The 14,769-nt window shown below is 43.4% G+C and overlaps 1 protein-coding gene across 2 annotated transcripts; it reads right to left on the reverse strand.

The window, feature by feature from the left end:
* Positions 1-316: 316 nt before the first annotated feature.
* On the reverse strand, positions 317-12,595 carry gps1 (G protein pathway suppressor 1). 2 transcript variants are annotated; one of them, XM_074655034.1, is made up of 14 exons: positions 12,436-12,595; positions 9,252-9,344; positions 6,792-6,973; positions 6,124-6,288; positions 5,474-5,609; positions 5,078-5,155; positions 4,784-4,844; positions 3,045-3,130; positions 2,775-2,869; positions 2,568-2,673; positions 2,344-2,424; positions 1,520-1,657; positions 1,263-1,397; positions 317-778 (listed from the first exon to the last, which is right to left on the reverse strand). In XM_074655034.1, the coding sequence occupies exons 1-14, from the start codon at positions 12,466-12,468 to the stop codon at positions 704-706; spliced, it is 1,464 nt and encodes a 487-aa protein (XP_074511135.1). In that variant the 5' UTR covers positions 12,469-12,595; the 3' UTR covers positions 317-703. The 2 variants fall into 2 exon arrangements, with proteins under 2 accessions (XP_074511135.1, XP_074511134.1); XM_074655033.1 differs by having other exon boundaries at positions 3,036-3,130.
* Positions 12,596-14,769: the final 2,174 nt, after the last annotated feature.

Genomic DNA, 14,769 nt, shown 5'->3' on the forward strand with positions numbered 1-14,769 from the left:
ATTCGTTTAAGCCGAACGGCCAATCAGACTGATTTCGCTCAGTGACGGACGCTGCCGCCGCCGATTCAACACGCTGAAACGGCCGGAAAAACTCCCGACACAGGCAGACTAGAGTCGACGCAGCAAAAAAAACTACGCTGACGGAAGCTCACCGACGGACGCTCACTGTCCCACGGCCGACCGTTGGCTTGATGTGTCCGGACCTTTAAACCTGCAACTAAACAGGAGCTGACAGAGCAACAGCCTCTTTTACTTTAAGCACACATACAGCACATACATACAGAACTAATGCATAAAAACAACCAGTGAGTGTATGTTTTGGTAGGTTATTTTTTTAATTTTAAAACCTTGTTTCTGTTATTGAGGCCTCTATCATGTGTAAGCAGAACAAAGCTCATCTCTTACCAGTAACGTACAGCTTAAGTGCCGAGCTTTCACATTTTCTTCTTGTCCAAATCTCCCGATCAGACTAACTAAAGGATTTTTACCATATGTCACCTGGTGTGATGACAGAGATCATTTCAGAACATTAAAGTCTTTATATCGTGTGGCGTTCCCGTCCTTAGCAAAGAAACAGGAGGTGGGGGTGGGGGTGGGGGTGTGGGGGGTGGGTGTTGACGAACGGTTGGGTGACCATTCCTCCTCCAGTCTGCGGCTGCTGTCGGCAGAGTCGGCGTGCAGACTTCGAAGAGGACTTTCCTCCTCACATGTTGGTGCTCATCCTGGTCTGGCTGTTGGCTGGTGTCAGCTCACCCTGGCTGCCTTCTCTGGGTGGAGACTTAGAAGTGGAAAACAACACGAGTGAGGCACCGTTTTAATGTCAGCGGTGAGAGTTTCTATTCAAAACAACCATCAATATAATCGTTGAATTCTCTGATTCATTTTTGGTATTTTAGCATCATCACTTTTCACAAATGAGACCGTGTGGAGACGACCGGCAGCCTCTCGTTCACACGTGAGCGGTATTGTGATGTAATTCAAATAATGTGCGTGCATTATATTCACCACCTACTACCAATATACTACTACTATATTTGGATTAATGCTTATCTTAGTCTTAACATGAGAGTATGAGGATGTATGGAGGATGGAAAGATCAACCGTCTGACTGTCTGTTCAGCTCGTTCAGAGCTAATGAACGGACGACAACATTTATTTATATTTCATTTTGGCAGGTTACGTCCTCCAGCTATGTTAACTCCTGCTAAGATGAATACAGTTTAAGCTGTGATGAAGAATAAAAAAACACAGATGTTTTCTACCTTGACGTGGATCTGGTTGCGCAGCACGGCGGCTCGAAGGATCATGGCTTTGGCTCGTCTCTGGAACTCTTTGCCCATGTGGATCGACTTCTCAAACGTGGTGCTCCTCTGGTCCACGTCCCTCGCGTACAGAATCTGTCGACATGTCACAGTACCCGTTTGTATCGTGTTTCAAAATGAGGAATGACTCATTTCAACACTTTCTTGTGTGCTTGTGTGCTTGTGTGTGTGTGTGTGTGTGTGTGTGTGCGTCACACCTTGCTATGGGAGTCAATCCGTGCGTTGATGAGCCCCTCCAGTATGAGCTGGGTGAGCTCGTCTTCCAGAGCTGCTACTGTGGTGTTGAAGGACTGAGACATCTTGGTCATGTCTGCCGACACGTAGGGGCTGAAATACTGAACACATACACACACACACACACACACACACACACACACACACACACACACACACACACACACACACACACACACACACACACACACACACACACACACACACACACACACACACACACACACACACACACACACACACACACACACACACACACACACACACACACACACGTGTCACATGTCTGTCGTGCTACTATTAGCCGGTAGCTACTTGTTCATCAAAACCTCCTTTTTTTTTATTATCTCAGTCAAAAGAACATGCTAACTAATTTAACCCTGACCTCAGGAAATTAAACTAGAACTACCGCCTCGCAGTTGTTTGCCTCCGCCGACCAGTCAAGTGTCAGTTTACATCCATGTCTGTCAAAAATGTGACCTTTGACCACCAAATTCTAATCAGTTCATCCTTGAATCCAAGTGAACGTTTAAGCCAAATTTGAAGTAATTCCCTCCAGGTGTTCCTGTGATATCATATTCACGAGAATGAGAAGGACGGACGGACAACCCTAAAACATAATGCCTAAACCATCGCAGAAGAAGAGGACACATTGATATGATAATTAAAGCTCAAACGATGGAAACCACGCCAAGCATAAAAGATTTTTTTTTGCAATATTTACATTTTTTTTCTCTGGAATTTTCATAAAAAGGCGGTGGATGGAAGCTCGATGTGTACGTCTCACCTGAATGAGGGCTCTGTTCCTGATCTGGCTGTACAGTATCTTGACGTGTGGGGCCAGGTACATGTCCAACAGGAGGTTATCCTGGAGAAACAACACAGTCACTCATCCCAACACAAAATGATCACATAATATGTTGCCATGTCATGTACTTCCACTACCTCTGAATTTTAAGTGACTATGACCACATGTAGCCTTAAGTTTAACACAACGGTTTCCACTCTGACCTTCATTTCATCCAGCAGCTTGAGACAGGACGCGTACTTGGACTCGTAGAACTTGAAGATGATGTCGCGGATCTGAGGTTCCAACTCTAGAAATAACTTAAAGGAGCTGAGGACAGAGAAAAAATATCAATCAATACCGCAGACTTCTAATCGTTACATGTACAAAGATATTTTTTTTGCAGTTACCATTTACTCGACTACTCCTACCTGCTGGAGATGACGTTACGTTGGAGCTCCTGTCTGTCGAATGTGGCCAGAGCACACAAGCCTCCGTACACGGCTACATTACTGGGTGACAGGAGCTGCAGGGAACAGAACACACACCCTGTTAGTGATTTCAGACTTCAGCCCGAAGGTAGTCCGAGCTAGAAAAATCTACTGTGTTCAATAATTGAATGTGTTTTTGTACAAAACTGTGGATTTTATACGTTCATTTGGTGTATGGAGGTGCAGTGGGCCATAGCTTACATCACTCACCTCTGGACAGTCACAGTGGTCGAAAGAAGCCTGCAGGAAGCACTTGGCAGCTGGTTTATATTTTCGAGAGGCCAACTCTGCCAAGCCTGAAACACAAGAAAAAAAACAAGTTAAGACAACGACTACATCCTCCTCCAATAATTATAGAAAATTATAGAAAATTACTGGCTGCTCTCAGAACATTTTCTTTTTTTACATAAAACAGTAGAAGAAATCAGTTCATATTTATGTGTGGTTACCACTGGGGTTGGGCCGGTGTAGACATGTTTCAAACTGGTTTGATATTGAGCCACAACACCGGACCGGACCAGTATGCCAAATCTTACCACTACGAGTTGCACTTGACTCATCAGCCAAGTGAGTCTAAGTGAGCCTGGGCCGAAGTTGTTGCTAACTCCGGGGCGAACCCCCTTCGCATTCAGACGGAAAGCAAGACACGGAGATCTTGGCTCGGGAGTTGTAGCATTTATTTACCGCACTGCTACGTTCACAGCTGTTACTGGCTAACTTCATACCCGCCGTCACACGCGCCCTCTCGACCGCACACTCGCTTACGTTACGGACCGCCGGGCTTGCAATATACCGGCTGATGGAAACCCGTCTTGTCTCGTCACTCCAAAAAACACATGAACTTTCTAGTTAAAAAACTTGTGCCCCTCCCCCGCCCTCCCATCTCTACTGATATTTGATCGTCAACGTCACCGGCCTCGGCTAGATGCACAGCCTGTCAGACACTAGTAGCTCCGTTAATCTTTTTATAAACAAATAAATATTGTTAATCACGTTCTCATATTGCTTATTACTAATGCAATACAAGCTGGATTTAGAGCTGTGACGCTGTCGGCAAAGATTGCTGATGTCAACTACTTTTTAAATTGCCAGAACGGGTCATGATGACAAATAGGGATGCACCGATACCACTTTCTTTCAGACCGAGTACAAGTACAAGTACTTACATTTAGGTGCTCTCAGACACCTAGTATCGATACGAGTACTTCTCTGTGCCTCGTTAACAGACAGCTGGAGGGTGTGAGCGACACACGGCAGGCTGGGGAGTCCCGCATTACGAGGTGGTGCGCCACGACCGGCTCTTGGTCGGCTTGGAAAGGCTCGGGGCGAACGTGGCTTGCGCTCCCCGCCCGGACCTCGCCGCATTGTGGACAACGGCCCCCTGCTCACGGTGTGACTGTCGACCGGGGCGGAATGTCCTCAGTGCGCCCCAACCGCGTCAGGCCGCCAGATTGGGGCTCGGCCCACGTAGAGGCGTAAAGGTGCCAGGGGTCTGTGGCGATGTCAGCAACCCGCCCGACCCATCTTGAAACACGGACCAAGGAGTCTAATGCACGCGCGAGTCAGAGGGTGCAAGCAAAACCCTGTGGCGCAATGAAAGTAAGGGCCGGTGCGCTCCGGCTGTGGTGGGATCCCGGCCCAGTGGGGTCGGCGGCACCACCGTAAAGTGGTAGCGGCGCCGTTGTATCAAAGCCGTTTTGCGAGTATGAGTACATGAGCACAGTATCGGACCCGATACCGGTATCGGTGCATCCCTAATGACAAAATGCCAGTTCAACCGGTTGGCATAAAAATCAAACCGGTGTAAACTGGTACACCGGACCAGACCAGCCAAACCAGAAATCTACCAAACTCTAGTTACCACACAGCTACTTCTCCTCTGATTTTCCCAACTGAACTTGAGGTCATACTGGATGACATTATCACAATAGAGCAAAATGAGGTCTTACCTGCGGCACACTTTAATTTGGTGAGGACTGCTTGATTTTGGCTATCTCGCTCTCCTCTTTGCTGAAACGAAAAGAAACAGAAACGGCATCAGCTGAAGGCGTTCGTCATCTTAGTGAAGAACTTTTGAAGAACAAAGGAGGGCTGGAAATCAGTCGGACTGTTAATGGTAATGATACTTATTCCTCAAAAAATGATGAGTATGTTGAATGTTTCTGTGATTTAGTCGTTGAAAGTTTCACGTTTTAACACAGCCCAGACACTCTGGCCTCTGCTGCGTGAGGGGTGGTGCTCACCTCTGCTATCTCTGGCGTGGATTCTGCTTTGTTGACGTAGCTCAGTACATGGGACCAGTTCTGGAGGTAAACACTAACCTGTGGGCACAGAGGAGAGGATTAGTTTGCTGGAGGTTCTTTGTTGACACCCCCTCCCAGGGGTTTCTACCCCGTGCTGCTTTCCCGTTTTGTGGCACAAAGCGTAAAAAAAAACGTCCGTTCTAATTGAAAACACATATCTCAGGTTTGAGGTGTTAAATACTTAATCAAAAAAATCTACAAAAAGGCAGTACATACAGACAAGTGTAAGGAATATATTCATAGAGAAATTAAACCAGCGAAGCATAGCAAGCATCCATAACTCCAACCACTAGCCGTTACAATAGTTACTGCCGTATGAAAAGAATGGTGCAGTACCTTGATGACATTCAGACACATGTTAATGACATGCTTAGCGCTGGTGCAGTAGTCTCTGGCTCGAGAGTAGCACTTGAGGGCGTTACTGAGGTCACCACAGTCCAGGTAATGATCCCCCAAGTCGTCGTGGCCTCTCCTGGGGGAGGAAGAACAGAACGGAAGGCGGGTTGAGTGGGAGATAAAGAGGTGGTAGATGCAGGGGGAAGGGACAAAGCGTCAGGTTAAAGAAAAGACTGACCTGTAATCAGCTGGGCTTTCCCAAGCAATTTCTAATGGCCAAGCTGGATAAACTAATCACCATGGACCTTCTGTCTATTGTTGGTGTCTTTAATGGCTTCGGTCATGAGGACCAGGTACTGTGTGCTGTTGAAAAGGGTTGTCTTGTTGTATATCTAAACTCATTTTAACCCTTTAAACTCTACAATAGAAATGGTCCGCCAGTGACTACACTGATATTTTTGCTAATTGTTACGTCTTTCCTTGGAGTATCTTTCAAATGCTTCATATCCCTAAATTCTGTAAAACCTAAGTCAATAATTCCTAATAATAGATAAAAAGTAAATAAGTAAATTTTTCTAAATAAACACGAAAAAAACACATATTGATTCAATGCAAATTAAATCGCCCAACTGTGCCGTGTGCCATCGTACCTGATGCTCTCTTTAATGGAGTTTCCCTTGTAGTTCTTGAGATCGGTATCCAGTTTCTCCAGTTTGAGCAGAGCCTTTTTCCTGGTGGACTCAGCCCAGGCAGAGTCCAGGGGAGGAGGAACGACCCCACCATCGGGTACCGTGTCCGGCACACCCTGCACTTCCCTACAAGTAAAAAAAAGTATTTACATTATTGACAAAATGATTCACAGGAGAGTTAAAAGTTAATGTATATGCCATCAAATTGTGATGCAGTACACTGTGGCCCCCCGGTATACATTCCTAACCTCTTTTCTTATTTAAAGCTAAGGTTGGCAGTGTTCTTCAAATATATTTTTTTTCGTTATATTTGTTGAAATTCTCTTCATCTCTCCCTTTCTCTCTTTAAAATATCCGGTATCTGTGGCTGTAGCAGGACTGTAATACCTGGCCTTCTCACTAGATTGTGAGGTTGACCAAAATAAATCTCAAATTGTCGGATGAAACTCCGACGGGCAAACCAAGAACAGATACAGAGCAGGCACTCCGTTACACCGTGAATCAATTCATTTCCCTTCATTTACTGAATCAACTAACGTTAACGCTATTTATTCCCAGCAAGTCGACACTTAATTCCCCAGATCCACTCTGTTTGAACTTCTGCCAGGGGGGATCACTGACTGTAATACCGTGTGGCCTCTGTGAGTTTGCGGTGGATCTCTTCGTAAGTGTCGACGTTGAAGGTCCTCTGGACGAAGGTGAGGGCCATCTTCAGGGCTTCGACCCGGAGCTGAGGGCAATGCTCAGCGATGAACTGAAGCCTCTCGATGCGCATCAACCCGCTGTAGCTGGTCGCATACTGCTCCAGGTCCTACACGGGGAGGGACAGGTGAAAGATCTGATTAACACAATGTCCTAAACGGCTCCTCTGAAATGTTCACGTCACATTATGATTTCATTGTCTGTTAGATTGAAGTGATGTCACAGTAGCTTCCCCTGTATTTGGTCATATTTGGGTTAGGTGGTCTAATCAAGTGTTGGTTGTTTTCATTTACCCTATCCCCAACCCTTCTTGGCTAGATCACCATCGCAAAAGAGATTTTTTTTTCTCAATGGATTTTATTTGGTGAAATAAAATACATCAAAATTTAATAGTGACAATAAGAACAATAATGAGCAGAATTCATTGCACTTTTATTCTGTGACGGGGCAAGAGTATGAAATGTAGCCCTATGATGTTTAATGTTATATGTTAATGAGGAAGTTATATGAAATAACTTTAAGGTATAATCTCCTTAACTTAACAGGAAAGCACTGTATGTAGTGCAGACCCCCACCAAGGGCTAAAAGTCTCTTTGAAATATCATCAAGAGGTTTCTTGCAGATTCAAAATCACAGCACAGAAAATATAACGCACAGGCTACATCCACACCGATACGCTTTAGTTTTAAAACGCAGAACTTTCGCTATGTTTATGCCTAGCGCTCGCACTACTCAAGCGTTTAGAACCCCGAAAACGGAGACGTTTGAAAACGATGACGCAGACGACCACGTTCGCTTCTCGATCGGGTCTCATCAGTCGCAACGTGTCCTTTCCCGAGTGTCAGGTTCAAAACTCCGGTACTTCGCTTGCAGCACTGGGGCAGCTGTGGCTCAGAGATAGAGCGGGTCGTCCACCGAGCAGAAGGTCGGTGGTTCGATCCTCTGCTCCTCCAGTCTATATGTCGAAGTGTCCTTGGGGCGAGATACTGAACCTCTGAACCCCAAAGGCCGCGTCATCGGTGTGTGAATGAGTATTTAGATTCTGATGTGCAGGTTGGCACCTTTAAGCTGCCATCAATGGATGAATGCGTGTGTGAATGGATGAATGCTGACATGTAGTAATGTAGGGTAAAACGCTTTGAGTGGTCAGAAGACGAGAACGGCGCTATATAAATGCAAGTCCATTTACCACTGGAGGTCAGAGTGTCGGAGCAGTGAACAGAAACCAGTCTGGCGACTAGTTGTCACGCTGGTTTCCATTAGGGCTGTCAAAATTGGCCAACATTTTTTTTTATATTCTTTCTAGTAAAAACACATTTCTAGCGGTTCGACTTAAAGTTTCTGGGGTGCCGGTCAGGTCGGGGCCCGACAATTTTTATAGTCAGAGTCTTGTCAAACCCTACAAAGTGTACATGCATCAGAATACAACATATAACTCACATGAACCCTTTTAAATAATGAACAATGAGACTCAAATAACCTGGCTGATTTCCATCACACAACCACACTTCTTTTAAATTCAACAAAGATTATACAGTATTAACAGCACAAGTTATCAGTGAATCGGTAACGCGTGAATGTGTGAGCGAGTGAAGCACGAAAACAGTCCAAAAGTAACAATTTACAATTCGTGCCAGGATTTCCCAGTACCAACAGGAAGGTGAGTACGGCAACACACCACAGTCCACAGATAAGTCTTTCAGTTCAGTGCAAAGGCCTTCTTCACTTCAACACAATGGTTCGAAAGATTCAAATATCTAGGATCCAGAAGCTCACAGCTGATGGTTACATACGTGGTTTGTTTACGTGACATAACGCTTGCTGTTAGGACACGGTGTCACTCTCTCTGCGGCAGAGTTCTCTCCATCATTACGGTTGAATTATTTCTTGTTCAGCTTGACTCAACAATGCATTTCATTTTCAATAAATGAAAGTGACGTTGTGGGACTGTCATGCGGTGCACTCGGTGCGCGTGAGGCAGACAGCCACGGCAGTTGTTTTTTTATTTCACTATTGAATACTAATTTTCATATTCAAACATGTTTTGTTTTTTTAACTATTCAAATATGTATTCAAATTTAGAATATTTGTTGACAGCCCTCGTTTCTATCCCAGTTAGTTTTGTTAGGTCATTTTGAGACAAGACTCTGTAAAAGAGTTCATTTTAAACAGAACTGTGTGTGCAATGATGCAGCTGATTCAAGTGACGATCCTCTGTGTTTAGGGGGGCAGCCCTAGATCACAGTGACCCCTGAATACCTAACAACAGGGATTTACATCACTGCCAGTCAGTTACATTGTATGCCACCATCACGGGTTAGTGTTAGTGGGTAAGTGTGTGTGTGTGTGTGTGTGTGTGTATATATGAAAGTCTGTCAAGTCAGTACCAGTGTTGGGTTCTCCACTATGTAATTGGTGTCCGGAGCATTCTGCTGGTCCTCCTGGGGGTCTGCATCTATCTGCATGGGCTCCACAGACCCCTGAGAGAAACACACCAGGCACAGAGGTTAGCAAGAAATCCCAATGCAAGACATGATCCACTGAATAACAACAAAATAATACCAGAACTGGAATAAAAATGTTTCAAATAAGCATTGAGAAGATGACTATAGTCAGTTTTACAATGAGCAGCAAATCCTCTCTGGCTGCTGTGCTGGGGTGGGATACTGGAAAAGATCATTAAGACTGTCAACCAGTGAACCATAACAACCACAGCAAACTGTGTGCTGCAGCCCGGTCCAGCAGCTGAGCTACGTAAATATCATCAGGCTGAACTTCTGCTGCTGCTGCTGTTAGTGTTAATGCCATCTTGTTAACCTCAGGAACAGCACTTGGTTGCACCAGCTATGCGTAAGTTCAAAAGTAGCCTAGTTTGAAAGTAATTTGTAACTTGTTGGGACGGGGCCCCCCTGCTCCCGGCGCGACCTCGGCAATGTCGGCAAACCCACCCGACCCGTCTTGAAACACGGACCCCGTCTTGCTTAACATGCTTTTTGTTTGTCATGTCACAAATTGTTGGGCACAAAGTTCTTCATAGATCTAGCCTCTTAATTTTGCTCTCAAAGTGCACCAAATTGATGCTTTTAACTTTAAACGTGAGGTCATAAACGCCTCTGTGCGCCTCGTGTTTTCACAGGAGCGCCCTGAACACCTCAACTTTAAAAATAATTAAACTCAGAGTGGAAAAGCGCCTGACATCATTAGCGTTTTTTCTCATTGCGTTGCCTTGTGTTGAGTATCCAGTGCTTTATGACTTTACTAACCGTAGTTACCATGATCTGAACAGAAAACAACAGGAGACAAATTGGTGCAGTTCTTGAGATTTTGGTAAGTTGTTTTCATTCATTTGAACTGTACAATTAACTATATGAGTCGCGTACAGTTCATGGTTTGTACTAAGGTAACAATAGCACTTGTTTGGTGGTTGCCTAGCAAAATATGGAATAAAAAGACACAGCAAACTGCAAAAAAAAATTCTGTCTGATCAAAGGCAGTGCGTTGCGCTTCGCGTTTTCTACCTGCAAAACGAGCTGCGTCTGATCAGGGCCTTAGTTTAGCTTTGAGAATGTCAAGTTTGTGCAGAAAACGTTATCAACTCCAGCCCAAACAGGAAACGTTAACACAGAGGTTTTGTCCATTCTGGGCTACTGTAGAAACATGGTGGCTGGCTCAGTGAAGAGAGGATCCGCTTCCTATGTAGATATATAAACGGCTCATTCTAAGGTAACAAAAACACGACTCTTCTTTTCAGTTGATTATACACTAAAGAAAACATACTTATTAACATTATATTCCATTTCTGCCAATGCATCACCTCAATTAATCAAAAATATCCCACACATCACCTCCATTCCATTATTGACACACAGTACACCTGAACTGAATGGACCGTAATGCTGTGCAACATGATGCCTTCCACTGTGGAATTGTCTGAAATATATTATTATTATTTTTCAAATATTTTTGAGTTACAAGTTCTTTTATCATGGTCATGGAGCATATATATACAGTATATTTGTATCCTGGGGGTATCGATCCAGTGCAGAGGGTAGTTTAGTTTATTTATTGACTACACTGAGGGTGTTTTATATTTTAATAATTTATTTATTTATTGTGTTGAGTTGAATGTGCTATTTATTTTGTACTGTAATTATACCTTGTGCCTGTTCTACCTTTTTTCTTTTATTAAAGCTGACTCAGTGTAAACTGCCAATGTACTTATAGGTGCAAATGGCAAATAAAACTCTTGAATCTTGAATCAATTGTCAAACAGTGGTCCTTTAATGCAGCACTTCTATACAAAAGTATTAAACATTCAATAATAAGAGGCAGGCTTCTTGGACTTTTATTGCACATAATGAGACTAAAACTATTAAACTCAGAGGAGTTGTGGTGCCAGAGCTTCATGAGGCTTCATCCGCCCATCCCTGAGGCTTATTATACATATAAAGGTGAAGCAAGCTGCTATTTAGAGCTCATGTGACAAACTGCTAACAGGAAGTTATCTTGACAATGCTAGCTGTCGTTAGCTACAGGCTACAATAACAAACGCACATTGTTCTTCAGTCTGTGTTATGTTCAGCTTTGGTGAAGAATCAAACTGAAGATGTCTGTACATCAGTAGCAGCTATATTAACTACTAGTTAGAGTCATGTGTTGTTTAGCCAGAGTAACGTTACATCAACGCTGATAACGTCAGTGTGTTATGAGCATCACTGGAGGCCTTCAGCCGGGTGTTAGCCTGCAGCTCCACACGAGATTAACATAATCTGTCTGTTCAAACAGTTTACTGGTAAACACACAGTTACATTTAGACGTGTTATATAAAATGTGAGGGTCATTCCTCAGCAGTAATTGTCTCTCTTTCCTGCGTGTTGTCTTCCCGTTAGAGAGGACGCTCCGGTCAGCTTCAGCACAAACAATGACTACCAGTTTATAACAACGCTAGCGTCACTCTCAAAGTTTAAGTTTCATTTAAACAACATGCATACACGTCTGCTTCTTGGATGATTAATGCGCATGCTGCTGCCCTGGAACTGTGATCTTTAACCACCAACTGAACCCTGGCTAAACTGCAGTAGCTAGACAGCTAGCTACCAGCTACCAGCTAGCTGCTAGCTGCTAGCTGCTAGCTAAGGTTACAGCAGTGTAATGGAGATCCATCGTGTTCAGTTTGCTAGCTGCTAGCTGCTAGCTGCTAGCTGCTAGCGTTGTTGTTGTCATTTCCATCCAGCCAATACGGCTGCAAACTGAACACGATGGATCTCCATTACACTGCTGTAACCTCAGCTAGCAGCTAGCAGCTAGCAGCTAGCAGCTAGCAGCTAGCAGCTAGCAGCTAGCAGCTAGCAGCTAGCAGCTAGCAGCTAGCAGCTAGCAGCTAGCAGCTAGCAGCTAGCAGCTAGCAGCTAGCAGCTAGCAGCTAGCAGCTAGCAGCTAGCAGCTAGCTGCTAGCAGCTAGCAGCTAGCTGCTAGCTGAGGTTACAGCAGTGTAATGGAGATCCATCGTGTTCAGTTTGCAGCCGTATTGGCTGGATGGAAATGACAACAACAACGCTTGTTAAGACTTACCTGAAAGTTAAACACTTGCACAGGCAAAGGCATGTTATTTCTGCCCTGACTTCGGTGTGGTTATTGTCAGGTTGGATATATCAGAGAGATGTTGCTGTGCAGCAGCTGAGTCTTCTCCTGCTTCTTCTGTGGTGTTTATTGGCGGCTGGCAAACCATCTGAGAGGAGCATTACCGCCCCCATCTGGACTGGAGTGTGGAACAGGAGATTGTGCAGAAACAAAATAATACAAAAAAAATTAAAAATAAATAAATAATAATAATGATGAAAACTCTAGATTCGTTTAACTAAATAAGTTTATCTTAAAAACTGAATAATTTCACAGTATATGTTATCTGCTGTATTCCCCAATAGACCTGATAATAAAAAAATGTTATCTGCTATCTTGGTATCTCAGAATTTTGAATCAGTAAATTAAAATTTTACGTATAGCTTGTCTCATATATGTCATAATTTTGATTTACCACAAGTAGCCTATATATTTATCATTCCTAACTTTTCACCCATTTACATTTTTTTATTTACTTATTTATTCATCTATTTATTTTCACCAACTACTACTACTGCAAAAAATGACTTCAGACACCACATCTAGATGTGTTTTTCTCTTTGGACGAGGCTGGACCAAGAAGTCCCAAACACTGGACCCCTGCTCTTTACTGGCCCAGGGGCTGCTTAGTAATGGATGAGGAATCTAATGCATGTTGTCTCTGGGTAAGAATGTCAGCTAAATTCTTAAATATAAATATCAATATTTGTCTAAATCCATGGGACACCGATAAAGATCTAACAATCTTCTTAATATCTCTCTCTCCCTCTCCCTGTCCTGTAAATGCTGACAAGGCACATCACTATCCCTCGCTGCACGTCACAGCTCACAATCCCCATTATTAATGCTATTAATAGCCATTAAGCTATCAGGGGTTCATTTTATTCACAGTGATCTACAGCACTGCCAACACAACTTCAACATAAATGGTGGATGAAGGCTATTCAGTTCTTTCACTCAAGCAAAAGTATTATTAGTATTATTTATGTATTATATATTCTATAAGTAGCAATACCACACTATACAAATACTCCATTACATTCAAAATAGTATTTCAGTAAAAGTACAGAAATAAGCTATTAGCAACTCATTATGCAGAAAAGGACCATTCATGTTCTATTAGGCTATCACATTAATCATTAGCCTATTATTGATGCAATATTAGGCTATATGGTGGCTCGCTTGAAAATGTTTTTTTTTTATAGCCTATGTTGTTTTTTCTATGATTTGCTTATTGAAGAATACTGTAACAAATCATAAAAAATACAGGAATTAGCCTATAAAATACCAACTGTGTGAACAATTTTGATTGTAGAATGACTAAAATAGTAGGCTACTTAAAAACGATGAAACTTTTAGTGGGTAGAAATGGAGCAAATATGATTAAAAAAAAGTTATTTTTATAAAGCGGTCACTATATGCTGACAGTAGTGCGTGAGACAGGTAATCTGAAAAGGTGCTCCTGACGGCATCTGTAAGATTTTACAGAGAAGGAAAACAAGCAGTAAGAGCTGATCTGGAGCCTTGCCGTCTCTGAGCAGCTGTCAATCACTCACAAACTCCAACCAAACGGTCAAACTAGGCAGCGCTGATCAAATATGAATCAATATTCTGTTACTGTAATGCCTATTTCTTGCCTCAAATGTTTTCAGAAACATCTTGTAGTGTACTGTTTAGCTGTAAAATGAGAAAGTTTGTGACCCGGCAACCATGTTGAGATCAAGTTGATGAAAAAATGCCAAGCCCTCAGGAAGAGTGCCGGTCGTCTTTCCCAACTTTCGCGAAGAAGGCCAACGCAGCAACAGAGGCTTCATTTAAAGTGGCGCGCATCCTAACGAAGCACAAAAACCCTTCACCGATGGCAGCATTGTAAAAGAGGCGATGACTGCGATGGCAGAAACGCTATTCAAGAACCATAAAAGTAAGACAGAAATTATGTCTGCTGTCGCCGTTGTACATTTTGGTGCTAATACTGTGGAAAGGAGAGTGACTGTGCTGTCTGCGGATGCTGTGGAGCAGCTACAACGGGACATGGACAGGTGCAGATGGTTTTCCATCCGGTGTGATGAGTCGGTTGACTCCAGCGATACGTCCCAGCTGGCTGTCTTCAATGTCATGAAATCTAGGTTCAGAACAAGACTGACAGATGAACATTTAAATGACTCCATAAGAGTGAACCTAAGTGGATCCACTCCAGCATACACCTCTCTTGTTGACTCCATGCAGTGACAGTCAACTCACTTACTATTAAAAAGACTGAATGCATGTAATACATGCATGTGAACT

This window comes from Sebastes fasciatus, chromosome 13 (assembly GCF_043250625.1).
Source record: "Sebastes fasciatus isolate fSebFas1 chromosome 13, fSebFas1.pri, whole genome shotgun sequence".
Classification (NCBI taxonomy): domain Eukaryota; kingdom Metazoa; phylum Chordata; class Actinopteri; order Perciformes; family Sebastidae; genus Sebastes; species Sebastes fasciatus.